This window comes from Equus quagga, chromosome 3 (assembly GCF_021613505.1).
Source record: "Equus quagga isolate Etosha38 chromosome 3, UCLA_HA_Equagga_1.0, whole genome shotgun sequence".
Lineage (NCBI taxonomy): Eukaryota > Metazoa > Chordata > Mammalia > Perissodactyla > Equidae > Equus > Equus quagga.
In genome coordinates, this window is record NC_060269.1 from 63,845,347 (window position 1) to 63,873,011 (window position 27,665).

A 27,665-nucleotide genomic window follows, 5' to 3' on the forward strand; every position below is an offset into this window, starting at 1 on the left:
ACAAAGGTTGGAGATTCATCCAACAGAGCAGCACCTGAGGCCATGAGGAGCCCCTCGCGGGGTGCTGGGCTGTGATTCTCCACTCTCACGCTTTATCTCCCCCTGGACCGAGATCCTGAAGGATAGAGGCTGGGTCTAATTCACGTTTGCAAAAGCATTTGGAATATGTTGCATGAAGGTACATAACAGATGTTTGTTGAATGAATAACTCTGAATGTGTGGAAGGAATCCCCACAGATGTAGACGCTCCAGAAGTAGAGGACAGTTGTGGATGTTGTGTCCAAGAGCCCAGCATCATGACCTTGTGTTTCAGCATTGCTCCGTTTCTCTGTATGGAAACGGAAGAGGATCACTCCCTCCCCACCTCTGCCCTAGAGAGCTGATGGGACAAACGAAATCATCCAAAGAAAGCAGGCAGCGCTGGACTGCACCGCTTGTATCCTGATGCGCCTCACTGCCTTCCGCATCCATGGGTGCAGCTACTGCCGAAGTCTCCTCGACTCTCCTTCAGTGCCGTCACATTTTCATAATCCTGTCCAGGGGGGAAACTGCCTGTTATAAATACCTTCTGTGATTGAATGGAAGCAAACATTTACAGGACCATTCTGATTTTAGGTGACAAGAAGGTATCATCTGAAAACCTGGCCTCCAGATCATTCCTATACTTCCCTATCAAATGTCCCCTTGCCTGTTTGGGCAGCTCTATCCATAATAGATGAAGATTGGAAACAACCTAAGTGCCCATCAACAGGGGAATGGATAAACACATCGTGGTCCGTGCATTTAACAGAATATGGCTCAGCAAAAAGAAAAAACAAAGAATGAACTACTGCTATGTGCAACATTATGGACAAATCTCCTCATTATAAGAAGCGAAATAAACCAGAAACAAAAGAGAAAAAAAAAACTATCCCCTTGCCTGAAGCTACTGGGTTTACAGTGATAAGCTTCATTCCTGTTGCAGTTTCACGGTTTAAGGGCTCCACGCCTACTTGTGGGTCTCACGTGCAGAAAACTAGTCCCCTCCGTGTCTGTGCCGTCAGTATCAGTGGGAAGGAGCGCCTCAGCCAAGAGCCTGGGCTGCGTTTGGGTCCCCTCCCTCCCCCGTCTCCTACGGGTAGGGCACAGCAGAGTCGGAGTGTTGGAAATGCTCTTGTTGGGGAAAGGAGGATCTCAACAGGGTCTCACTAACCCACTGCCTTTCTTGCCAATATACACATCTCTGCAATGAAGGTCCCCGGACATAGCATCTCGAGCACATTTCTGGCTATTTTTAAAAGTACATTCCTAGGGAGGTTAGTGAATTGATGGGAGACTAAGAAACAATTTTCCATGAGAGGCGGGCCAGGGGCGTGCTTAGGGGCACAGACTCTGGAGGCAAACTGCTAGCTCTGCCTCTCGCAGGCTGCCTGACCTTGGACAAGTTATGAAGCTCCTCTGTCTCTATAAAGTGGCATTAATCACAGTACCTTCCTTGCAGGGTTGTTGTCAACATTAAATGAGTTAATATGTGAAAAGCCCTTGGAACTGCCGAGCACATGATATCTACATAAAGTATTTTCTCCTCCACCTCATTCCTTCGCCCCCCCCAATTAGTATTATTATATAATTACTGCTTATTCCCTCTGTAAAATGGAGTGCTGGAGCTGCCTCCCAGGAGTGGCCAGGAGGCGCAGTCACTGAAAATGATTCAGACGGTCCGACTCAGCTGTGGGTTGGCAGCTGCACTGTGGGGAGAGCTGAGCCTTGGCAAACTGTCCTCATGCACGAGGTCTGACCCTCAAGTATTGAGGCTGAGTTTTTAATCAACAAACGGGAGCGTATTCATGAATGTCACTTTCAGAGCTCTGTCCTTGGGGTGCCGTGCATGTAAACCGACAGCGCCATCAGGCTCAAACCATTTTTGGAATTTCCCTGATGCCTTCCTGCATCACCTCCGATCTGAACGTAATTGCTCCCTTAACATTTTGGTTATACCTCCTTTCTAAAATGTAATTGGTCCTGCTGAGGGTCCAGTTATTTGTGCCTGAGCCCACCTTTCCTCCTGGATGGCAACCCCCTTGAGGACAGCGGGCTCGCCTTACTCACTCCTGCAGCCCGGGCCCTTTCAGTGCTCTGTAAATACTGGCTTTGCTGCTGAGTCGTGTTGAGCTCGACCTGGGAACTTCCTTCTGCATTCACACAGCAGCCTCCTGAATATCCCCGGTATGGCCGATCTGTGTCCTTTGCGGGATGGATGTGACTTCAGGAAAACACGTAAAGTAATTCTAAGCCAAGTTTGGTGAATGAATTGAGCAATGCCAGTTCTGTCCTATAAATAAGTTTATGAGACTGGTTTTCTTGCATGGCTCGAAAGCCAGGTCTAGCTGCCATTCCCCTAGAAGCTTTTTTGAGCAGGGCCTTTAGAATAGGCGTGTGGAGTCCCGAGACGGAGGTTGACATCGCCGCTCTGGACTGAGCTGGCGTTCCTGTGTGGGGCTGTAATGCTCAGATTGGCCACCAGAGGGGGCACATGTTCCAGGCCCCAGGGGAGCCGCTGCAGTTGCTCCAGGAACTTTATAAAGCCTGGCGGCCAGAGCAGCTGCAGTTCACATCTCAGTCTGCACCTAGCAGAGCTGCTGGTGCCGCCACAGAACATCTCCCGAGCACTGCCGGTGGCTGACCGCTGACTGAGGCGAGGACCGGGACAGGCACTGCCAGGCCACAGGCCCCCACTTGGGCACAAGGTCGAGTCTTGCCTCCTGACCTGATCCTCCTGGAGAAGTGACCCCTGAGACAAGTCACTGGCACCCTTGCAGCCTCTTTCTATGACTCCGTCTGGATTTGGCTGGCTGTGGGAACAGGCTCCGAGGGGCTGCCTGGGTCTCAGTGTGGTGGCAGCAGCCAGCTCTCCGGCCACCATGGCGAATGCCGGAAACTGAGGCGACAGGCTCTGCAGCCTCAGTCGAGGCACAGGTGAGTCTTGCCACAAACTTTGTCCTAGCACCTGGGCATGGTGTCCCAAAGGCAGCGGAGGACAGGGGGATGTGGCGGATGGAGCAGGGCACTGCGCCAGGGCATCCTCAGGTGGCGGAGCAAGTGGGAAGGTCCCAGGTGTCGGCTGCCTGGGCTGGTGAGTGTGAGCCTGCACGTGGGGTGCCAAAGGAAGCCATTGCCTTAGTGGCAACTCCGCCTGGCCCTTGACATGGCTTGAGAGCCTATTCAGGGAGCAGATGGTACAGGTGACAGTTCCTCTACATGTGCAGGGTGCGTGCACACGCATGCTCAGTGGTGCAACACAAGAAGGGAGAGCTTTTCTATAAAACAGCTGCACCTCTCCAGCTTTGGGTTGTGATTTATGTTAACTAAGTCCAGTCAGAGGAGGAAAGGGCTGGAAACCTCCCGAATGATTCTCTCTCTGGAGATGGCCGCCTGCACGGTGATTTTCACCTGGTGCTGATGACTTTAAAACTAGGCGATCTGAAGAAAAGCTGCGGGCCCTGCAGAGTTAGATGCTGGAACCCAGAGCCACCATCTTTGCAGCAACTGGTGAGGCTTGTGCCACCTCCAGCAGGAAGAGTTGGCGAAGTCCTTCTGCTGCCCAGAGAGGGACTTTGTGCATCAGAGTGCAGATTTCAGCTCCGGTCCGCATTCACCATGTCTTTTGCAAAGGGAACCCCAAATAGCATTGTTTCTGGGACTGGCCAGGCAAGAGGGAGGCCTTAGGGACCTGGAGACCCCCCTACCTGGCTGTTTGGCAGGATCAGAAGATGCTAGGGCTCGGGGATGGTTCTCCCCAGACTCCACCACCCACTCCCTGCATGCCCTTGTGGGTAAAGCCCTTCCATGTGCACCATCCCACTTGAGGCTCGTGGTAACCGAGCAGCGGCCACTGTGCTGCTCCCCATCAGAGAGATGACGGCCTGAGGCCGAACAAGCTCAGCTGATTGGGCCAAGTCTCTGAGTAACACGAAGTGGAGCCAGGACAGGATGCTGTGTCCTCTGAGCTCCCCACACCCCACAGGCCTGCACAGAGCACCTGGGGTGGGGCTGTGCATGGCTGATCACTTCAGCTCTAAAATGCATCAAGACACCCCTAAGAGGCTGGTAAAGTGTCCTTTCCCTGTGGCCAGAAGGGCCCACTTTTTGACTTGAAACAATAAAGTCCTGGTTCCTTGGGCTTCATCCACGGGTCACTTTGGCGTCCATACCCTGTCCGTGTTCCCGTGGCCCTGGCCCCCTCCCTTCAAGCTCTTAGAGCCTCTCCTTGACCCCAGGGACCTCACCTGGGCCTCTTCATTGCCTAGTCTCAGACTCTAAAGGTGGCCACCAAAAGGGACTGACACACGCTTCCTGGCCAGAACAACTCTGACGCTGAGCCGGTACCTGGGCAGGAAGCCTTTTCCAGGCCTCACCCCTTTCTGACATCCATTGGTTCTAGCCTCTCTGGGCCATGGTTGGCTTATCTTTATCTGACACCACCTGCTCCCTCACAGAGCTCCTGGGAGGGCAGAGAGATGCTGATGCAAACGGTCTGTACCACCTGGGCACACCAAAGGGTCTGCTGTATTGTCACCACACTGGGCAGTTAGTTGTGCCCTGTCTGAGAGCACAAACTTGACCCCAAAGGCTATGAGACCAATGATGCGAGGGTCCAAATTCCTGTCCCCATTCCCCCAGAAAGAAAAACAGCCCCAAATAAAACGTGGGGCAGACAGAACATTCTTAGGTTTGATCCCAAGTAACAAACAGTGAGTTGGCTGAGCATTTCCAATCCCATCTCACTCACATCTGGCCTCCTGCTCGGCCCCAGCACCTCTTCCCAACACGCTCCCCGAGGCTCCTGCACGACCAGCTGAGGGGCGGGGAGGGGGCAGAGGAGGGACGCCCTACAGACCCCTTCTAGATAATGGGCGGTGCAGTCCAGCTCTGGTCCAGGAGCCGATCAGCAGAGGGGGAAGGGGGAAGGAAGGGGCTAACCTGGCCCAGGCCTGTCTCCACACTCCACTCCCTGCCTGGTAGCCCCTGCTGGGCTTTGCATGACCTCTGCGTAGCAGCGCCTGTTGTCTTTGGCAGAGAAAGGGTTATCACAGGCAGAAGAGACACTGGCTCCTGCTTTGCAGCTCCCCAGGATGGAGGCCAGAGGGAGGGGTGGTGCATACAGAGCTCGTGAAACCAGGGAGGGTCCCCAGCAGCTTAGCAACAGCAGATCTGCTTGGGGCCCCACCTAGAGGCCCTTAGTGGGTGGAGGACTTGGATGGAGGGTGGTTATTGGGAAACTGGTAAAGTGGACACGACTGCAGCACAGAGAAGCTAAGGTGGGGAGTGTCTCGGGGTTCTAAGAACCCCTGGGTCCAGGGGTAAAGATCCTGGCAGAGCTGTGGGCTCCCCCTGCCCCCCTCCCACAGGCTGGAAGAAAGGCCTGCAGAGATGGGGGCACCCTGAATGTGCATGCATGCATGTATGTGTGTGTGTGTGTGCGCATGCGTGCACACATGTGCAGGAGATGTAGCCTCTCCCTACCCAAAGAGACAAGAGCAGAAGCCCCTCTCCGTCCCTCCTGGGCCATCAGAAGGACAGTTGTATGGCAACTGGTCAGTTCTGGCCTCTTCTCAGCCCTGAAGTCAGAGGTCTCTGGAGACAAAGGTCAAGTCACGAAAATAGAGATTTGTGTTTGCTCTGCTGGCGAGCGCTTGGGCCAGCCCCGTTCGTTAGCCCTCTGCTGGAACAGTGCTGACGCCTCCCTCCCACCCTGCCTCTGAAGAGGAGCGGATTGGCGGTTCCCTGCTGTCCACAGGCACAGACCCCCTACCACCACCTGCCAGGCCCCTGTCATCTCTTCCCAGGTGGTGGACCCCTGCTCAGGGCTCTGGGCCAGGACATATCTATCCTCCCAGGAGCTTTTATCTTCCAAAGACTTCACTTTCTCAAAGTGGATTTTTGGGTTCATTATCCAGATGGTCAAAGAGCATCAGGACCAAAGGTCAAGCTAAACCAATGGCTGGAACCAAGCTGAAAGTGGAGGGCAATTTGTAACTTCACTGAGCATATACATGAGAAAACGAATATCAAGTATTTTATGCAAATAAATACTTTGTAATTTGGCCTGAAAATGGATTTTTCTTATTACATCAAGAATGCAAATGAATTGTAGAAAACCAAGAAAATCCAGCAAATAAAAAGAAGCACAAAATCCCCACAAAACCCACCAGAGTCCTCACATACCTGTCTCGCCCGCAGTAACCTGGGACATCTCTGAATACAGTCTTTCCATCACATGCACAGAACATGTGTATATATTACCAAATGGGATCATGTTGTTAACACTAGTGTAGACAGCCTGGTTCGTTTCAGACAGCATGGCATTTTCCCAAATCAATGGGTGCGTTCCTGTAACACCATGGGGAAGACCCAAAGCCCCAGTGAGCCAGCCTCAGGAGGCTGTCCAGACAGCAGGGCCCTCCTCTGGTCTACGGCTGCCCCGGTCTTAGTGTCCACCCCAGAGGCCACCTGCTCCTCAGGCTCCTGTGGGAGATGAATCCCTGTTACAGCCCCACTGAACCCAGCTCCTTCTGACCGTGCCAGCCGGGAGCAGTTCTGATCTTGGGAGCAGTTCTGATCTTAGCTCCATATCCTGCTTTATATCTAGTTTCCCTCATTTCCAATACAGAACAGAAGCCCACGTCTCTCTGACGTGCCCAGGGCTCCAGAAGCTTGGAAATGGCTCTGTTTGGACCAAGAGGGTTGGCTTCTCCAGGCCCCAACCAGCACGGCCCTCGGTGCCCTGCTAGCTAAGGGCTGCAGCCCCACTGAGAGCTGTTGAAAGGAAAGGGACGCATCCCACAATCCGAAAGACCCAAAGGGCCTTGGCCTTCCCAAGCACTGTGGAAGTTGGGGAGGGGGAATCCAGGTCCTAAGGACCTGGTGGATGACACCCATTGATGAGAAGGTCCCAGAGTTCAGGCTTAGGGTCAAGGCGGGTGGGCGCCTTGTTCTATCCATTTGTTTTCTGTTTTCACATATAGTTTATTCTCTTTCTCTCTCTTCCGCCTCCTTCCTCTCTCTCCACCCCTCTTGCTGTCTCTTCTGCTGCTGCTGCAGGACAGGATGGAGAACAAAGCCATGTACCTGCACACAGTGAGTGACCGCGACACCAGCTCTATCTTTGAGGAGCCCTTTGACGGCAGGAGCCTGTCCAAGCTGAACCTGTGTGAGGATGGTGAGTGCCTCTGGCTCAGTCTCGGGGTGCAAGACCAGCTCCGCCCCACCACCCAACCTTGGCATTGCCGCAGGGTGCTCGTGACCTTGTCTAATATAGCATGCGTTGAACTTCATGCTTTGAAGACTTTTCCATGTGTTTTCTCATTCATGTATCTCAACAAACCTGTGTAATCAGCAGGATGAGTACCCATTTTATGAACGAGCTAGTGGAGGCAGAGGAAAGCACCCAGGATCATACGGCTTGTCAGTCACAGAGAGGTTCCACCACCGATTCTCCTGATTCTAGGGCAGTCCTTTTGCCTCTCTGCCATCCTCTCCTCTGAGTAGTGAGCCTGTGGTCAGGCAAAGGCCTCTGAACCAGTTAGCTCAGACCCTCTCAGGTGAGGAGCCTCCAGTCCATTCCCCGAAGCGTTAGTGAGGAGAGAACACACCTCTTCCAAGGTGCTCGTCTCCCCCTTGGGTCTGAGGCCCCAGGTCATGCCGCAGGAAGGGGTTTCCCATCCTAGTGACCCAGATGGCATACGCTCTTGGGGGCTGGTTATTTGCTAAAACTCTGGAGATTCAACTGATGCAGCTTCCTCCAAAGGAGCCCGGAGCACCTTGCCAATGGCCTGATTCTTGTGTATCCAGCACAGAGCTCGACACTTAGTAGGTGCTTAAAAAATGCTTGCTGCATGAATGAATACACTCCTCTTTGCAGTGAGTGTAGGAGAGAGAGCATCCCCCCACTTCAAAGATGAATAGAATGGAGCTTACAAAAGAGTCTTGTAAAGACTTACGGTCAAAGTTATGTAAAGACTTATAGATGGAGACAGGTTGTACTAGTCAGGGTTCCCCAAAGAAACAGAACTAGTAGGATGTACACATACATAAAATAGATTTATTAGGAGGAATTGACTCACATGATATGGAGGCTGAGAAGTCCCATGAGCTGCCATCTGCAGGCTGGCGACCCAGGAAAGCCAGTGATGTAATTCAGTTTGAGTCAGAAGGCCTGAGAACCAGGGGAGCCAATGGTTTAAATCTTAGTTTGAGAGCTGGAGGAGATGAGATGAGAGATCCCAACTCAAGCAGACAAGCAGAAGGCGGAAAGTGAGTTCCTCTGCCTTTTGTGCTATTTGGGCCCTCAACCAATTGAATGGGGCCCACCCACACTGGGGAGGGCAATCTGTTTTACTGGATCCACCAATTCAAATGCTAATCTAACTGGAAACACCCTCTCACACACACCCAGAAATGATGTTTAATCTGGGTGCCCTGTGGCCTGTCAAGTTGACACATAACATCAACCATCACACACGCCTTTATTGGAGCTTTTTCTCATGCACCATATTTTGTTGTGCTCCACTCTGCTAGCTGCCTTGATCTTGAAATTACTCCTTCTCATGCTCCAACCATGTATTTCCCTCCTACAAGGTGTGAAGTGTAGGAAGGGAAGCTGGGTGGCTCAGAAAGGCAAGAATTGGGGACAGTCTCAGCAGGAGAGAAGACAAGGAGATTTGGGCTTTGGACCAATATGTCTCTTCACCCTGCCCACCATTATAGCTCTTCCTCTGGATTCCAATGAACAAACATATTTTGAGGACCTACAATGTGTCAAGCTGTGGGTTAGGTGCCAGGGATGCTCCAAAGAGAAATTAAACCATCCTTGCCCTCAAAGGGCTTATGATCCCAGTAGAAGGGACTGGCCTGGGGATAATTACCTGTAATACAAAGTAGGCAAAAATTTCTGTGATTACTGAAGTTAAGCAGGGAGGAGGCTTTCTGGAAAAGGCCTTAAAGACTGAATAAGATTTTGTAAGAGAAGAGGTAGGAGGGGAAAGTTATTACCTGCTGAGTTACACCAAGCGGGCAGGTTAATGCCGCCTGAGAAGAGAGGAAAGTCCCTGAAGAGCATGGTCGCTGGCCAGTGCTCAGCACTTGCCAGTCAGAACATCAGCAAAGGCCAAGCTGACTTTCACATCCTTGATCCAGTCCTCTCCCACCAGCCCACTTCCCATCAGTAAAGAGGCCCAGTGTGGCAAGACAGAACTGGGATACAGCACATTGGGGGGTGATTGGAAGACCACTTGGTACCTTGGGTGCCAGTGGGGGAAGGGCAGGGCAGGGGGGTTCCAGAGGTCAGCAGAGGCCTGGAGTGGGAGGTGTCACTGGGCAAACCTACCCTCTTCCCTTTACCTCATCTTATTCTCCCTTTTTCTGAACCCCAGATAAACAAAGATAATTCAGACCAGAAGGACGGAAAAATAACAGTAACCCCAGCCACTGTGCTTTCTAGGCCCCTCAGCAATGGGGCGATCTGGTTCAGAGGGCAGTTTTAAAGCCATGTTGGCAAGTGTCCTTGGGGGTCACCTGAGGCCCGGGCACTCTGTAAGGTGCAGACTGTAGAAGCTGGAAGATGTGGGGTCAAGGCTGATTTACCCCTCCTGGGGTGTGTGACCTGACTGTGGCACATGCCCTCTCTGGGCCTCAGTGTCTCCATCTGCCAATTCAAACGGGTGTCTGTAAGTGTGTCCAGTATTTGCACCAAAAGTGTCTTTGCCACAGACATCTTTGCTGCAAACATTTTTGCCACGTAACTAATTGGCCATAAGGCAATTTTGTTGTACAAGATAAAATAACAAAAAATGAAATAAAAGAGGGACATTTAAAAGGACATAATGAAACCTGTAGTACCTATCTGGACTGCTAAATGTTCCATTACGTGCCCAGTCTTTCGATTTCACCAAATCATCTAAGGCAGTTTCCACGCCAAATACCAAATTTCTGTCTAGTTGTGTTCTCTCCATCAAATAGCAACAAATGTTCCCCATCTTCAAGAAACTTACACTCATCAGGAATCACATAACCTTTTCTTTTCAGGGGGGGATAGGAGGAGCTTGATTCTTTTTTTGCCTCTGACTTCTAATACCGCGTGATAAATTTGGCAAAGACGGCATTAGAGAACAAGCCATTGTATCTACATTAGCTAGAGAATGAGTAACTCACGCTCTGGAAGGCTGTTGTGAGTGACAGCCGCTTCATTTGTGTTTGCCACCGCTTGGCAAACTTTTGGTTTCGATGGATGGGAGGAATACTCGCCAGAGGATGTGCAAACTGATACGTTCTCATTTTCTAGTGTAGTGTGCAATCTGGCATCAGTCTTATTTCACACTTCCAGTAAGTTTTATCCCCATAAACTGTCCAACCAAACTGTCAACCAGTTACGTTATCTTTTATGGCAAAATTGCCTTATGGCCAATTAGTTATGTTATGAAACTGCCTGCAGCAAAGTGCTTATGGCAAAAGTACCCAGAGCCGTCTCTGAGATCCTGTCCGGTTACAGATTTCTGTGTGTAGAAACAGACCTGGTCATTGCTTTTGGGGTGTGGTCCTTTTAAAACCTAAGGTAGAACAGGACACCACCCTGAGCCCAGCCCACACAGGCTCCCACCCAGATGGGAGTCAAACCCAGGCCCCGGCCTGGCCTGGGAGGCCACTGGCTTTCAAGTTGAACCTGCTGGCGGCTCACTGGGGCCTCAGCTCCCCAGAAGGTGGTTCCCGAGGTAGGCTGCCCCAGACCCACTGGGCTCACTCCCTCACCTCCTTCTGGTCTCTGCTCAAATGTCACGCCCTCCCCTGCCCCCACTCCTTGCTTCTCTTTTTCCTTTTTCCCAGAGTCCTATGTCCTTTTGAGACAGATGTACTTTTCTTATTTATTATGTTAATCATTTACTGTCTGTTCCTCACAGAAGGACACAGGCTGGACAAGAGCAGGCATTTGTTCTGTTCGCTGACAGCTCCCAGCCTGGCACACAGTAGGTGCTTGCTGAGAATTTGTTGAAGGAACAAATGAATGAACACAGGGTCCTTGAAATCTAAAGATGACAGAACGAATACATTCTAAACCTAACTTCCAAATTATCTATGTCTCCCCCACTCTTTCTTTGTTTCTGGAGCCAGGCGCGGGGTGGGCGCTGAGATGAGAACAGCTCCCCAAAAGCTCACAGTTTCCGGTTTGATTTATTTCCCCTTCCCATTCATTTCTAAGAGGAGAACGGGGAGCTCTGATTTGGGGAAATTCAAGCCAGATTTGATCTGTTTCCCCAGGATTCTGCTTCGTCTTTGATCCTCGTCTCTGGAGAGTGTGAGAGGAGGGAGAGGAAGAGTGGGGCTGGTCCGGAGGGAGGAGGGTTGATGGGAAAGAAGAGGGTGGACGGAGATGGGGAAAGGGAGGGGTACCAGAGCCACCCCCTGGGCCTTGACTGAATTAAAACAGAATCGCCTGGTAGGCCTTGGAGGGCTCCAAGTCCCTTCCGGGATTTTCTCCTGAAGGCAGGGAGATGGGGAGAGGAGGCTGTGCCTCCTCTTGGCCTGGAGGATGCTGGGATCTGGGGAAGCAAAGCTGCAGAAACACAGCCCAGATATTTAGCTATGACTCAGACCTTAAGGACATTAGGGTGGAACATGCTATTTTAGAGGTCACATGTTGATAACTCCCCGTCCCCTCTCCTCTTCCGTTGTCCCCTGCTCCGTCCTCTCTAGTCTTCTCTTCTCCTCCCACGCTGCTTTTATCACCCGGTAGGTGGAAAGAAGGGAAGGTGAGGGACTGCTGTGTGCCTTGGTTCCTTCTCCCCTGCAGGAGAGGCCAATCCTGCAGGACGCTTCCCCACATCCCTCAGGGCTCCCTCCCACACCTGCTCTCTCACGTTCTTTGGCACCTCTCACTCCTCTGCACCCCTTGGTGGGGCCACCTCTCTGGACCCCATCTCCTCCCTTGTGTCTGAGCCATCAGCATCCTCGTTGGAGCCCCATCGTTGATGGGAAGGCCCCACAAGCAGGGACGTCCTCACCTCCGTGTCTCCAGTGGGAAACAGCATTGGTTCCACCTGTGCCACCGGAATTGCGTGGAGGGGCTGATTGCAGAATGTGACCTCCGAGGTCCTTGAGCCAAGCCTCCTCTGACCTCGATGCCCAGTTACACTTCCTTTAGAACAGAAATCCAAAGGGGCCGGCTGGGTCTGCTTGCCCCTCTCCCTTTGCCCTCTCCCCTCTGCTCCTTCCTCTCCCTCCCTCCCACTTTCTCGGCTCCTGCCTTTCTCCTCTCGCCTGTACAGCTGTAGGCCTTTCCAGTCTGGCGCCAGGAGGCGGAGGAGGCGGAGGGCTGGGCGTGGGTGGTGTTTGGCTGGGCCTAGCTCCTCCACGGCCCTTTCCGAGGGCCAGAGAGAGGTGTTAGTGTCAGAAAAATATTGCAGTCATGCTCACCCTGTGGCCTCAGGCCCTCCACCACGCTCGTGGCGTCATCCATGGGCTGCAATGGGAGGTTCGCAGGGGTAATGAGTTACACATGCTCCTGGCCGCGCCCGCCGCCCGCAGCCAGGCTGCTTGCTGAGTTTAGGGACCGAGCCCCCCGTTCTGACGTTCCTTTCCCATAAAATTAAATTCTTCTCCTAAGGGAACCCCCACATCCCCCTTCTCATCAATCAAATCTCTCTGGTTCATCTGGTGTAGCTGAGGGCTGCTGGGCAGCCGCCCAAGGGTAGGAATGGATTTCCTGGGAGGGTCCGCTAGGGCCTCACAGAGGTCACACCCTTTACAGGTTGGAGCATTGGGCACTGGAGCAGGAGAGAGCAGAGATATTAACCCCTGCAGCACCACGGTGCTCCCAGGATTCTCTCCCTGGCAGACAAGAGCCGAAAGCAAAGTACAGCTAGATAAACGTGTGGTCACTGTGGGCTGGTGGCCAGGCTGGATCCTGGGTCTCCCTTACCCAGTGGACTGTCCTTGCACCAGATGGGGAGCAGCCTGGGGAGGTCACAGCCTGGACGCTGAGGTTTGGCAGGTCTGGGCTCGGTGCAGGGCGTCTTCTGTTTGCCCTCCATTCCTACTTGCCACCATTCACCCGCTCTCTGCCTCTCTGGGTTTGGCCACTGGGGAGCCACCGAGCAGGAGGTGGGCAGATGGAAGACAGGGAGGTTGCAATATTTATTCCCCCATCTCCTGCCCCATGGGGTCACCTCAGATTGCTGTGTCCTTCCACCCAAGGTCACAGCTCCTCGTAATCTACCCTCTCCACATGGAGAGAGGTTTTTTTGCCTCTAGGTTCCAGTAAATGCTCCCCTCCTTGACCCTGGGGGCCTGGGGTGGTTACAGCGGGAGGACCCCACTCTAGCCCTTATGAGCATCTTACACCCTGGCCACACCTTTGCCTATAGTGCCTTTGTCAAATCCTGTGACATTTTCTAACTTGAGTGGGCCACCTGTTTCACTGGGGCCCTCACCATGTAATCCTCAGTGTCCTCATCTGCAAAATGGGCGTGTTATTCACCTCACAGGAGCTGCGGGGGAGTCAGTTGATAGAACCCTCGTAAAGCACCTCATACACAGTCGACCCTTGATACACATGTATTTCACCTCCCTGCTCTTTGAGAAATGTCCTGCAAATCTTGGGGAAGAAGGAGAGGGAGAGATGAGGAGGTCAGGGGCAGCTGCTGCCACCCACGCCACTTCTCAGGGACCCCTGGCCTGGACAGTGTTTTAAGGCTGGTGCTTACCTTCTGGTAAAGAAAGCAGAGTTTTGGTTAGTGGGCTTCCTCATAGAGCCTAGATACTCAGAGAAACCAAGTGAGGTCTTGTAGTCCTATTCCCCAAAAAGTAGAATCTGTAAGGAATCTTCTGGGCCCTGGGGGCTGCTGCTTCTGTGGTGTGCCTGCGTCTGTCCCTTCCCCATCCCGACAGGGGCACTCGGCACCCAGGTGCCTTCCTGATGTCTGCTGCCGGATGGTCGAGGGATGTGTTTTGTTGGCCCTGGGGGGAGGCTGGGATCTTGTGGAGGGTCAGGGAGGGGTGAGAGCAGTCCAGAAGACCCACGGGCTCCTTCCCACACAGGTGGACACTAAGCAGCCTCTGCTCCGCCTGCCTCCTTCACCCAGACCTCCAGCCTGTGGTCCCTGCCGTGGCCTGTGTGGCATGGCTCCAGGGACGGGGCAGGGACGAGGCTCTGGGGTGTGTCACTGGTCTGACTGCTGGCCAGGTGTACTCTGGAGTGGGTGGGCTGGCAGGAGGACTGGCAGTGAGAGTAGGGCTGTAAGTGGGGTTGGGGCTTCAGGAGACCCCTGAGGGGACTGGGCGATGAGTCGGGGCACGGTTATTCTCAGGCGTGACACCGTTTCTCCCCCCAAGGACCTTGCTTTTGTGGCTCCTGGCCTTCCTTCCCCTGCTTATTCGTTCACACATTTCTTCGTCTTCATTTTTCCACAAGAAAGGTGTTTTCAGGCACCCTGCAGGTGCTGTGCCCTGGCCACGGGCAGCAAGGGGTGCCAGGAGTCATGAGACAGGCTCTGCCCTCTGTCATTTTACCGTCAGTCCAGCTGGTCTGTCCTCTTCCCTCCTCCCACCCTCCGCACTGCAGACCAGCGCGAGGTTGGTCCATGTGCAACACTTACCTAAAGGTGGCCCAGTGGGAAGGACGTTCAGGGTTTGGACCACACAGTTGGTGCCTCACTCGCCCCAGGTACCCGAATCCAAAGGTCACGTCCTTAACAGTCTCACCTCCATTGCGAGGATGGCGTTGCACAGTGGCAGCAAGTCCCAGAGCAGAGAGGCTGGGCTCCAGCTCCGGCTCTGCTGCGTGCTAGCTGTGAAACCCTGAACCAGTTCTTAGCCTCAGCTTCCCCTCCTCTATAAAATGGGATAACAGTAGCCTCTGACTCAGGGATGTTGCAAGGGCTACCTGAGTTATCCCACTTTAAGCCCTCCAACAGTGCGAGCTCCATCAGTGACAATCTTAGGAGGAGTCCTGTCACATCCCTCCAGTCTGTCTGGTTCCACCCTGGGGCCCGCCCGTGGTGTTCTGATTCCTCCACGTTCTCTGTTTTCAGTCTCCAGGACAGTGAGCTTTGTTCCTACCTCTTTCTTGGTTTATCCGGTGTTGATGCGTGGTGTCAGATGATAAGCAGTGTGACTGATGCCCTTGACTCTAGAAGCCCTGGCTTCTCTCTGTCTCTTTCCCGGGCCTCTGTCCTGGCCTCCCTGGCCCGTCAGCCAGTTCGTTTACACTTATGCTGCAGCTGTGTGCACCTGAGTGCCCTCTGGACTGTCAGCTCCTTGGGGGCAAACACTGTCTGCCTTGGATTCATGTTAATGTCCCCAACACCTAGCACTGTCTTGCACATGAAAGGCGCCTCTGCTTGTTGATTGACTGAACACATTCTTGTTCGCCAAATCCATCAGTGCCAGGATGAAGGAAGGCTTAGAGAGATGAGTTTAAGACAAATAAAAGGAACCGTGATGTCATTCATCCAACGATTACAGAGTTTTATGGTGCTGCTGGTGTAGGCAGAAATAAAAGGTCATGATTCCTACCCTCGGGGAGCTTAAAGTCTCCTAAAGACACAGACATGTGAACAGACCCTGCATTATAATTTGACTTGTGTCCGACAGAGGGAAGGAGTACAAAGTGCAACTAGACGGGTATGCAGGAGCCCTCCGTGAGCCTTGGGGAGGAAGGCAGGCCCCCTGCAGAGAGAGTTGCTGGAATGAAATAGCGAAGGACAGGCAGCAGCTTGCATGTTAGAAGGGACGGGGAAGGCTTTCCAATCTGGGAGCACAGCACAGAGCTCAGGCTGAGGAAGGGGAGAGGCAGGAGGTAATGAGCGCTCACTTATTGAGCTCTGCTGGGCCAGGCACTGCTGCCAGGTTTTTACAAGTGGCAGCTCGTTTGATCCTCAATTAACCCAAAACAGGAGTCCCCATTATTATACCCAAATAACATATGAGGCCATGAGGCACAGAGACCAGGTAACTCACCCAAGATCACCAAGTTAGGAAGGATTGTCCATCCAGGCTCCTATAACAGATACCATGGACTGGGTGGATTATAAACAGCAGAAATCTATTTCTCACGGTTCTGGAGGCTGAAGTCCAAGATCAAGGTGCTGGCAGACTCGGTGTCTGGTGAGCTCCCTCTTCCTAGTTAATAGCTGTCTTCTCACTGTGTCCGCACGTAGTGGAGAGACAAAAGAGCTCTCTGGGGTCTTTTTTACAAGGTCGCTAATCTCATTCATTAGGGCCCCACCCTCATGACCTAATTTCCTCCCAGAGGCCCCGCCTCCTCATGGCATCACCCTGGGGATTAGGTTTCAACACACGAATTTCAAGGGGACACAAATATTCAGTCTATAGCAGTTGGAGTCAGGATTCACTGACTGTGCAGCCCACACTCTTAATTTTGCTGAAGCTAAAGCCAAATCATGGAAGGTCTCCTGTACCACCCATAGGAATTTGGGTTTCTGGAGGCAATGGGAAGCCAGCCGAAGGTTTCAAAGCGTGAAAGGATAAGGTTCAATTTGCATTTCAGCATGGTCACTCTAGCCACAGGAGGACGATAGGTTTCCCAGCGGGAAGGTCGTCAGTGACCTCTGCAGAGCCGGTTCAGTGGGGTGGGTGGGAGAGAAGCCAGAGTGCAATGGATTAGGTCTGACTTGAAAGGCAGGGAGAGAAACCAATGCAGATGCTGCTTTGAAGGCACCTGGCTGTGAGGTTGGGAAATGAATCGATGGAGTGGTGGAGGGGCGATAGTGTTGTGTCCAGTTAGGATAATCCAGGTGAGAAATGCTGGTGCCTTTGAAGAGGTGATGGCCGTGGAGGAGGTGAGAGGTGACCCAGTTCTGGCTGTGTACTTTTAGATTAGAGCCCACGGATTGGTGGGGTGTGTGGAAATGAGAAGTCCAGGGAAGGCACTCACACCATGCTGAGAGGTCTAAGATGTTGGGAGGTAAGGAGGAGCAGCAAAGGAGACTAAGAAAGAGCAACTAGTGAAAGAAAAATCAGGAATGTTGAGCCCTGGAAATGTACTGAAGAGGGAGTGGTGCCCATCTGTGCCAATACTGCTGAAGGGTCAAGTTGGAAGAGCACTGAGCCTTGGCCACTGCACTGAGCCATTGGAGGTCAGTGGTAACCGGGTATATTCATCAGTCCAGGCTGTGTAACAAAATACCACAGACTGCCTGGCTTCGACAACAGATATTTATTTTCTCACAGCTATGGAGGTGGAAGTCCAAGATCAAGGTGTTGTAGGGTAGGAAGACATTTCCTCTTCCCAAATGGGGGTTCGTCTGGCCGGAGAACGAATTAAATTCACATGAGGCAGAATAGCAAGAGAAAATTAAACAAAGCTTTTCGAGGAACCATGGCCCGGGGCCTTTCTTCCCGAAGGAAGAAAGGGCACCCAAGAAGTGGGGTGCCCAGAGTGGTTATATACCCCCAAACAGGGTGTTTCACATGTGATTGAAATGTCCCTCCCACAATAATCACAATATTGCCCTGTTGGCACATTGCTTGATAGACACAGCAGGTAGTGGTCTGCTGTCTCAGAGGGCGTAGCCGGAGGCAAGTCAATTGTCTGGAGCTGGGCGGTCACGGGTGAGCGCAGCAATCAGTTCCTAGCCTAAGGAAAGATGCTTAATCCTTAAAGAAATGCCAGCGTTGGGAGGGGGAGGGAAGTCAGTTACAGGAGGTTACCAGACTAGCACAATAAAATGCAGATTTAAGTCCTTGCCTTTGGTATTGATTAAGAGTTTCTAGAGAGAAGGTCATCTCCTTTCTTCTTCCTGGCACAGAGAGGGAGGCAGCTTTTACAGATAGAGATTTACCTTACAAATGTAAACGTGTCCTAACAAAGGGCAAGTTCCATTCCTCAGAGCCTCCTTCCCTGTCCCCGTTTATCAAAAGCAATCAGCCTCAAATAATCCTGATGCCAAAGAGACATATCTTGGGGTGGCCATTTCCAGACCCCCACAGTGTCATCAGGGTTGTTTCTCCTGAGGCCTCTTTCCTTGGCCTGTAGAGGGCTGCCTCCCACTGTGTCCTCATGTGGTCTTTTCTCTGTGCACATGTGCCCCTGGGTCTCTCTGGGTGTCCAAATTTCCTCATCTTATAAGGACACCAGTCAGACTGGATGGGGGCCCATCCTAACAGCCTCATTTTACTTTAATCACCTCTTTAAAGACCCCGTCTCCAAATGCAGTCACATTCTGAGATCCTGGGGGTTAGGGATTCAATACAGGAATTTGGGGAGACAGTTCAGCCCATAACGCTCAGCAAGAGCAGTTTCAGTGAAGTTGGGCGGAAGGAAGCTGACTGGAGCGGGTTCAGGAGAGAACAGGAGGAGAGGAATTGGATGCAGCGGCTGCATGCGAGTCTTTCAAGAAGTTCTGCTGTACAAGAGGACAGAGAAATGGAGGGGAAAGGGAGGTCAAGAGAGATTTTTGTTTTCTTTTTTAAGATGGGAGAAGTAGCAGTATGGTTATGCTGATGGAGTGATGCTGTGCAGAGGGAAACATTGGCTAGGCAGGATTGCTGGAGTTCTGTCCTCGAGCAAGTAAGAGGAGAAGGAGTCTGACGTGCAGTGGAGGGCGTTGGCTCGGCCCAGAGCACAGACAGCTGGACCACAGTGACAGAAGGGAAGGCAGAGTGTGAGGGCCTGGATGCAGGTCATGGTTATGCTGTGGTGGAGCTAAAGGAAGCTCTCTCCTCATTGCTTCTGTTTTCTCAGCCAAACAGGAAAGCGAGGGTGAAGGTGGAGGAGGAGGTATGAAACAGGTGTCTAGGAGATGAGTTCGTGAATGGACTAGGAACAAGCCCACTGGACAGCTGTCAGGGCCCACCTGGGTCTAGTGGTCATGAGCTGAAAGTCAGCCCAGTAAGCATGGGAGCGGGTCTTTCCTCTCTCCAGCTGTGCTCAGCTCTGCGGATGTGAGTGCAGACTTACAGTTAGTTCAGAGCAGGGTTAGAGTGTCAGAGGTCAAGGGGCACGAGAGTCAGACTTCTTGAGGGAATGAGCACACCAGGAGACAGGGGAGCGGGTTATTGGGACGTTTGAAATCGGGATTGAGAAGGGGTTTTGATTATTGGTAAAGCCGATAGAAATGTAATCTGAGCTACATGTGCAATTTAAAATTTTCTGTTGGCTGCATAAAAAGGTAAACAGACACAGATGAAACTAATTTAAATACAGTAATATGTTTTATTTAATCCAATATATCCAAAATGTTATCATTTTGATATGTAATCACTATAAAATTTATGGAGATATTTATATATTTTTTCTCATGCTGAGCCTTCACACAGTCTGGTGTGTATTTTGTGTTTCGAGCCCACCTCAGTTTTGGCCAGCTACATTTCAGGTGTCTCAGGCTGGAGGTGAAATCAGGAGAGGAGGGGAAGCCAGGAAGAGTTGGAACTGGAGCTTGAGAGAGAGCGAGGGTGAGCCCCGAGAGGGGAGGGGTGAGCAGTCGTCCCCTTAGCAACGAGGAGAAGTGTGCAGTCTTATGATGTGAGAGTCCAAGCTAGGGATTTTAGGGAGAAGAGAGAGAGAAAGTTCTGGAAGTAGCAATGAGGAGCAAAGAAAAACACCTATGGCACCCTAAGGCTGGTTGTATGAGAGTAGGAGAGAGAAATTCACATTTGAGAAGACAAGGGAAGCAGATTTCAGTTAGAACAAGAAAGTAAAAGAAATGTTCTGAGCAGAGGCAGAAAAAATCAGGGATTCTGTGGAGGACCCGCTGAGAGGTCCAGGGTCCACCATGGAAAGGTTTTGGCAGTTGGGGAGGGAGATGGGGTCAAAGGAGGATGAACAAGGCTGTTTGGGGCTTGTAGTAGGTGATGAGGGGTCCTGGGGGTCCTGGGGTTTCTGTGGGGCTGATATAAGCCAGGACCAAGGACTCAGTGAGGTTGATCATGCTGGTCTTGGGGCAGAAACTGATGGCGAGGCTGAGTGTTTGTGACAGGGGTCTTGCCAGGAGCACAATGAGTCCTAGGACACCCCCACCCCTGACAGTGGTGTGTGGGGCCCAGGGGAGAAGGATCCCTGTCCTACAGCCGAGGGGCTCTGGAGTTCATTTCGGCTGTTGTGGAGGCCAGGAGGGTGGTGGGAGGGATGACAGGGTTGGTAGGAAGTGATTCTAACAGAAGTGATGATAATACAGGGCTCCCCCTACTGGAGCGTGTGGCACTGGCTGGCACTGTGCCCAGGGCTTCAGTAAATTGTCTCCATTAGACCTCAGTATATGTTATTAGTCCCAGTTTGTCATTGTGAAGAGGAAGTCTTAGGTGCAGTAAATTGCCCAAGGTTGCCTGGCTAGTCAGAGGCAGAGCCTGGATTCAAATCCACACATGCCTGGTCCTTAAACCCCACCCCTCAGCACAGCTCACCCTAGCTCCTTCGGGTTCCAGGCCCTGGAGACCCTGTACAATCAAGAGCCGGCTGGGGGCGGCAAGGGGCCAGAAGGGTGGATTCCTGGAGTTTAGGGTTTCAGGGGTGGAGACCTTCCGGGGATGATGAAGCTAGGGTGGGGCTGTAGGAATAAATGGCTAAAATGCAAGGGACAGACGGAATGAATTATTCTGAGAGGTGCTGCTGGCAGGAAATAGATATAAATTCAAATAGCTTTGAACAAGAGCACAATGGCAGGGTCTTAAATGGCTTCTGAGGGAAGCTGGGACACTAACCTCTATGGCCTTCAGGTCAGAGAAATGCCCTGCCTTCCCGGTGCTCCTGCCCCTGCTCACTCCTGGGACTTCTGGCCTGGAGTCAAACCTGCATAGGCAGAGTTCAGCTGTTGGGTTTGAAGATCTAAACACACTGGGGAGAGGGGCCTAGGCAGAGTGGGGCTGGCCTGGCCCCACCCCTGCGCGCGTGGTTGCTGGTTAATGGGAAAGCCCAGCCACCAGCTGATGGGGGCTTGTGGTGGTCCCAGCCTTCTGCACAGCATCCTGAAGGCTGCCTGCTCCCTGCTGCCATCCCATTCCCTCCTCTCTGGCTCGAGCTTCAGTTCAAGTCAAGATGACCCAAGACGTTCATAGTGGACGGAAGAAGCCTCATCTGTCTATCAACAGGAAACCCTGTTGATAGGGGAGGCTGTGAGGGGGCCTGCTGCTAGCCTCCTCTCCTGCACCTCAGTATGGGTCTGTTTCTGTCATGCAAGGGTCATCTTGGGGAGCACAGGGACTGATGGTGGAGGGACTAGGAAGATAGAACATATTGGAGACCGGAAGGGGGCAGATTGAAGAGGATGAATGAGGGCAGGAGAAACTGAGGACAAACTTCTCAAGGAAGGCCGTGCTTCCGGTTGGCAGGAGCCACCTTGCTTTATGACCCCTCTACCTGCATGTTGATTCATAGAGCACCGTTCACTCTTCGAAGGGTCTCTGTTTGAAAGTAACCTCATAATTTGTCCATGAGTAAAAGTGAACTTGACCTGGTCCCCTTGCCCGGCAAATTTTATCTTGGCATCTTGGTTCTCCCAATCCATTTGGACCTCTGTATATTCAGCCAAATGGAGGAATTCATTTCTTCCCTCCAGCATTTTGATGATTCCCCAACCCTGACCTAAGGGCATCTATTAAAATGTAAATGTAATGTCTTAAGTATGACCAAGGGGAGCTGTCGTTAACATGTAGGTTTATGTTGGGGTCCCTGAAGAGTGTGGACAGACTGCAGGTATGAAAGGCCCTGTCTTGCCAGCAAGTGGATGTGAGCCTGACTGCCTTGTGGATGCCCAGCGCAGCCCCTGCACCCTGGGCTTGTTGGGTGTGCCCTTCCCCCGTTTCTGCGAATGCCCCTCTTGGTAAAGGAGTTCTGTTTTGTGATCAGGAATATAAAAATGGTTGTTCTTGCTACTCTCTGTCTAGATAAGTTTTCAAAGCTCCAAAGTCTTATTTGTAGCAAGTTTAGGTCCTAGATTGGGCAAAAATCCATCTCCTAAGGAAACCCAGAAACGGAGCAGCCCCTGGATACAAAGGTAAATTGAGTGGTTAAGAGAAGGATGTTTCAGATCTCATGCTCCCTGGCTGCAGTTCCTGTCTTGGGAAAAGGCAATGATAAAGCAAACAGCGCCGGGGTTCTCCCTGGGGCCTACCCGAAGCAGTGGTCCTCTCCAGGATGCTCTATCATTGGTCTTGGGACAGGCTGCCTGAAGGAGAGAGAGCTGCCCTTCACCTGGCTGGGCTGGATGGGCAGTGGAGGTGGAATCTGGAAGCCAGCCCTCTTAACCAGTCATCTTGCCCAAGAAACGGGTGCTGAGTGAACTGTCCTTGTTATATTTCTTCCCCTGACTTCTCCACCACACGCAACTGTGTCTCTTCTCTAGACCTCACATTCCCTCCTTTCTGCAAGGCTGAAAAACCCCAGCTCTGCCACTTGCCTTGGGCAAATCACCTAACCTCTCTGAGGCTCATCTTTATCGTCTACCGAACAGGAGTAATAATACCTGTCTTCATGATTGTTGTTGAGTTAATAGAATTAGTGTATCTAAGTGCTCGGCCAGAATAGGTGCTTGGGAAGTGACAGCTGTTATTCTGTCGTGTTGCATTGTTGGATATTCCAAAGCTGTTTTAAAATGTAGGTTTTATTATTATCCAGGTGTGCTGAGGCCAACAGAGCAGAGATGACTGCCATTGAGAAGATAGTTTGTTGTTTACAGTTCCCAAAAGGAGAGAGCACGCAGTGCATACCCTGGGCAGGGGGGTGTTGGGAGCACATGGGCAAGCACCAGGGCAGGTCAGGAGACAGAGGGGGTGAGCGGAAATGTGGGCAAGGGTCTTTATTGTGGTTTTCAAGGGAAGGAATGGACGAGGCAGGGTGAACGGTCTTAGGATTCAGTAGCTTGAGTAATTTCATGGGCTCTGGAGCATGGGTACCTGGCTCTAGGGTGATTAGGGTGGGTGGATAGTGGCCAGAGTGTGAGAACTGATAAAGGGGTGTGGGGTACTGGCTCTGGATAGGTTGGTTTGCATAAGAAAGTCTTGCTTGTGGGAGAGTCCTTTAGTATCTCTAGGAATTGGCTACCCTGGGAGGGTCAATCTCTCCAGAGTCAGCAAGCCCTCAAGATGTTGAAGCATCAAATACAGACTAGAATATGTGGTTATGGGCCAACCCAGTGGTGTAGTGGTTAAATTTGCGCTCTCTGCTTTGGCAGCCTGGGGTTCACAGGTTCAGATCCCAGGCGTGGACCTACACACCGCTCATCAAGCCATGCTGTGGCAGTGTCACACATACAAAATAGAGGCAGATTGGCAATGGATGTTAGCCCAGGGCCAATCTTCCTCATCAAAAAAGAAAGAAAGCAAGAAAGAAAGAAAACGTGGTTATTACAAAGCCTGAACAATGGCTTGCAGTGGCCAGTAAATTTGTGTTTAGTTTATTAGTCTCATTTACCTACAAACAGCCTACAGATGTTAATTGAGCACCTGCTATATGCCAGGACCTGGGATCCAGAGGTGAATCATGAACCCTGCTCTCTGGGAGCTGACCCTCAACAAATCTGTATTTTGTTAATTGATTTGTGGGCACAATTCTATTCATGTTAGTAACTACACCATCATTGGCCACAATTTCCCAACAAAGCTCTATACAAGATAGCTGTTGGTTCCAGGCCTTACCAGGTGACAGAGGTCCATCATCTTCTCTCAGATCCACAGAACTCCCTTCTGTGGTTCCGCCTGCTCTGCTTTCTGTGCAGAAGCCACAGAGCCGGGGGCTGTGAGCCTGTGGGCTTCAGGGACACTTCCAGCTCAGTCCTGTACAGACGGCATGGGTTGGGATCTTAGCCTTCCTGTCTTCAAAACCAGATACCCAGATGGCCCTTCCAACTGAGTTGGAGGTGGAAGTTGGGGGAGTCAGAGAGGGGGTGTTAAACTTATCCAGTGCTGCCCCTCAGATAGACCAATTCATCAAACCAAGGCAGACCAGGAGACGGGAGGAAAGCTGCACTAGTGGCCTGGAAAGAGTTGTAATTTAAAAATGAAAATAGCTGGGCCCTGGCTTCCACATTGCAAACACATCGTCAGATGATTTATTTCCTCTGACAGGGCCAGGAAAGAAATTGGGAATCTTTTTGAGAGGGATCTAGGGCCACTCCTCTCCTGGAGGAGGAGGGTCTTTGGCCTGAATTTAAGCAGAATCCTGAGCCTGCTATTGTTTGGTCTCCCTGCACTGAGACAACATTTCTTCCAATCTGTGTGCTGCCCATTTTGGGCACGAGTTGGGCATCTTCCACCAGCCCCTGCCACCACTTCTTCTTCCTGGGGACTCCTTGGCTCCTTCCTGCCTCCCAGGTCTCAGTGATGGGCCAGCTCACCTTGACCGCCCTTGTCTCCCCTCCCACCTGGCTTTCTCTCTCCATCCCTCAGCCCCAGCTGCCAAATAATATGCACACCAGCCAGAGTCCCTTCCTCCTCCAGCTGAAAATAAGCACACAAGCCCCTGATTGTTTTCAAGGATTTTGCAGAGTAACTTGGGAAATAGATAGGGCTTAGGAAAAATAACAAATTTCGCAAAGAAGTTCCAAAATTACAAGATATCTTTAGAAGTACTAGGAGAAACTGTCCCAGGTCATCATAACATCTAAATCGAATTAGCTCTGGCCGTCCCTCCTTCCACCCACTCTCCCTTTCTTAGAAATGGATCTTAAAGGGTCAGACTCATCTGATCATGCAGATGACCATAGTCTTCTTTGCCTGGCACCCTCACTGGCCCCTCTGCCTGGAGGACTCAGGTCTGTGGTCCCACAGGGTAGAGGTGATTGGTGTTCACTGTATGCCAGTTGGTGGTTCGGGACTCTCCCAGACTCAGGTGAGATGAAACTGCAGGTGGGTGGGCCTCCTCTGCAGGTCCCTACCTCACACTCTCCTCTTCTCTTTATTGAGGGAAAGTAAACAGAGGTCTCCATTAAAGCCAGAAAGAGATGGCGGCTTCAAAGACAGAGGTTATTTGGGGCTGCTTATTACAATGAACAATGTGAGGAGTGAGTAGCCAGACTGAGGATGATGAAATCAGTCTTGGGTGGTTTAATGAAGATCCTTGGAGGCGATGAGCGCTGAGGTCCCTCCCGGCAATAAAACCTTATCTCCACCTGCTGTTTATGAACTCTGGGACCAAAGAGAACAGAAAGAAATGACTGTTTGTTGTTGGTAAACTCAATTAGGTGACAATAGAATCATTGCATCTTGTTTCTTATGTTGTTTAGACCCAGGTTCTTTGGAAACAAGTAAATATCCACCTTTATCAGATGCAATTAGGGAGTACTTTTTTTAATGGGAGGAAAATAAATTCCAACAGATAATTCCCTAAATGCTCTAGAATTATGATTAAGAAAATGAAAAATTAGGTTTTCAAAGAAAGGCTAACTCGATGAAGCGGATAGCTCAGAATGCTTGCCCGTGGTCTGACAGTCAGCGTGTGACAGAGGCGGGCTTTGACCTTTCCTCCGCAGAGCCCACACCCATGCTCTTCCTCCTGAGAGAGTCGATGCAGAGATTCTGGGGCTGCCACCGGAGTGTGGCACTGACCTTGGGGGACCATCTCCCGACTCATCCTTGGCTCGACGGTCAGGAGCTGAGTGGTTTTCACATGAACTTTCCTTCCTGTTCTTTAATCCTTGCTTCCAAGTACCTCCCCACCCTCAGCGGAGAGTATTTTAGCAAAAGCTCTTTAGGGAGTACTCTCGTTCTCATGATCAAAAGGAATCCTTCACAATTTTAACTGCTGAGAATAATAAAATAGTTTGAGATAACCTCATTTTGAATGTGTCCTATTAAAAAAAAATCAAAGTTTGGGGCCGGCTCCGTGGCCGAGTGGTTAAGTTAGTGCACTCCGCTGCGGCGGCCCAGGGTTCAGATCCTGGGTGCGGACATGGCACCGCTCATCAGGCCACATTGAGGTGGCGTCCCACATCCCACAACTAGAAGGACCTGCAACTAAGATATACAACTGTGTACAGGTGGGGTTTTGGGAAATAAAGCAGAAAAAAAAATCAAAGTTAAAAAAAAACAACCAAGCTCTTAGAATAGTAAGACTTTTCATTGATTTTCCAACAATGTGTCTTCACATTCTCTTTTGCTATGACAAATGGCTTACTCCAGGGCTGTGCACCTCTGTGCCATAGATGCGTGAGATTTCATTATTGAATCAGAACGTCCAGGGGTGGGGCTCAGGCCTCAGGATGTCTAAGAAGTTCCGTGCGTGATTATACTACTCAGCCAGGACTCAAGTGGCAGTTCAGTCCCGGTGAATTGCCCCACAGTTTACCTCTCCGTGCGCTAAGTGGCAATCCGAAGTCATGGGTGAGCAAAGAAAGCCAACATTTTGTTTATTTTTTCAGATGAAAATTTTGCTCAAAAATATGTTTTTACAGCCAACAAAAATGTGTCAACTATTTTCACAAGGCAAATGTAAGAGATGATCTTTGCAGCAAAAATAAATGCCTTACATATGTCTTTGTTCTTGCAAAGAAACTCGCCCTGCCCCAGAGGACCTGTTAGACAAGTGGAGCAGACAGAAATGTAAATAGACAATTGTGGATAAGGAGGTTAGTGCTAGCGATATGTGCAAGGTTCTGACCTGGTTCTTTCAGTGGCACTTAATCCTTAATGTTCAACTTTCTAGAATATTCTTATTTATTTATTTATTTATTTATTTGAGGAAGATTAGCCTTGAGCTAACTACTGCCAATCCTCCTCTTTTTTGCTGAGGAAGCCTGGCCCTGAGCTAACATCTGTGCTCATCTTCCTCTACTTTATATGGGGGACGCCTACCACAGCATGGTGTGCCAATGTCCGCACCCAGGATCTGAACTGGCGAACCCCGGGCCGCCAAGAAGCAGAACGCGCGAACTTAACTGCTGCACCACCGGGCCTGCGCCTCTAGAATATTCTTGATCTTGAACATCTAAAACGTTTGATTTTGCTTCTCTATAAATGAAATCTCCTTGGAGTGCATGAACGTTTTTCTTGTAATTTGTCATTGAACTGTGATTTAATTACTTTCACTAAAGTCAGTGTTTCTCAGAAAGTGGCTATATACTATACAGTGGTATTCAAGATGACTGTGATACGCAGGTGCAAATTTGTTATTTTAATAGTTAGGTGTTTATTTTGATGTGTAATAGGAAGATACTAATTTTCCACTTATGATGATGATATAAAATTTCCTTCTCAAATTTAAGTTTAAAAAAATAGCCCTGGGGTACTCAGCTAGGGCAAAATTGTGCAGGCGAATTGAGCAGGTGGGATGTCTAGACGGGGGAAACTATCTGACTGCTTCCAGCCCACCAGCAGGAAGCCATGTGCTCCATGCTGAGATAAACAGCATCTCCTGGCCTGGCATTCAGGGCTGTTCTTCACGTCACTGTGTTAATTTTTAGTTTCTATTTGCTGTTGGAGACACTGGCCTTGCTGTCTCCAGGCCTCTCAAGTCCCCTTCCCTTGACTTCCTGATGTCCTGAGATGCCACCCTCATTTCTGGAAGCCACTGCAACATGGAAAACCTTTCTCCTGATTCTCTTAAATCTTGAAAGAGTTATTTTTCTTTTTTGTTTTTTGGTGTGCCATTTTCCCATCTATTTGGCCTTGTGTGTGACCATGTCTGCAAACAACAACTTTGTTTAATAAATAACAGCTTTGTCTGGTACTTTCTTCAGAGCTGCGCT

The 27,665-nt window shown here is 50.9% G+C and overlaps 1 protein-coding gene across 2 annotated transcripts in view; it reads left to right on the plus strand.

Annotated features, from left to right (window-relative positions):
- Positions 1-2,586: 2,586 nt before the first annotated feature.
- Positions 2,587-27,665, plus strand: part of SCARA5 (scavenger receptor class A member 5) — a 114,688-nt gene continuing 89,609 nt past the window's right edge. Inside the window, exons 1-2 of one of the 2 annotated variants that reach the window (XM_046656977.1) lie at positions 2,587-2,955; positions 7,081-7,198. In XM_046656977.1, coding sequence (XP_046512933.1) covers positions 2,908-2,955; positions 7,081-7,198 — 166 coding nt within the window. In that variant the 5' untranslated portion in view covers positions 2,587-2,907. The remainder of the gene's footprint in view (positions 2,956-7,080; positions 7,199-27,665) is intronic. The other variant, XM_046656978.1, reaches the window with a different exon arrangement.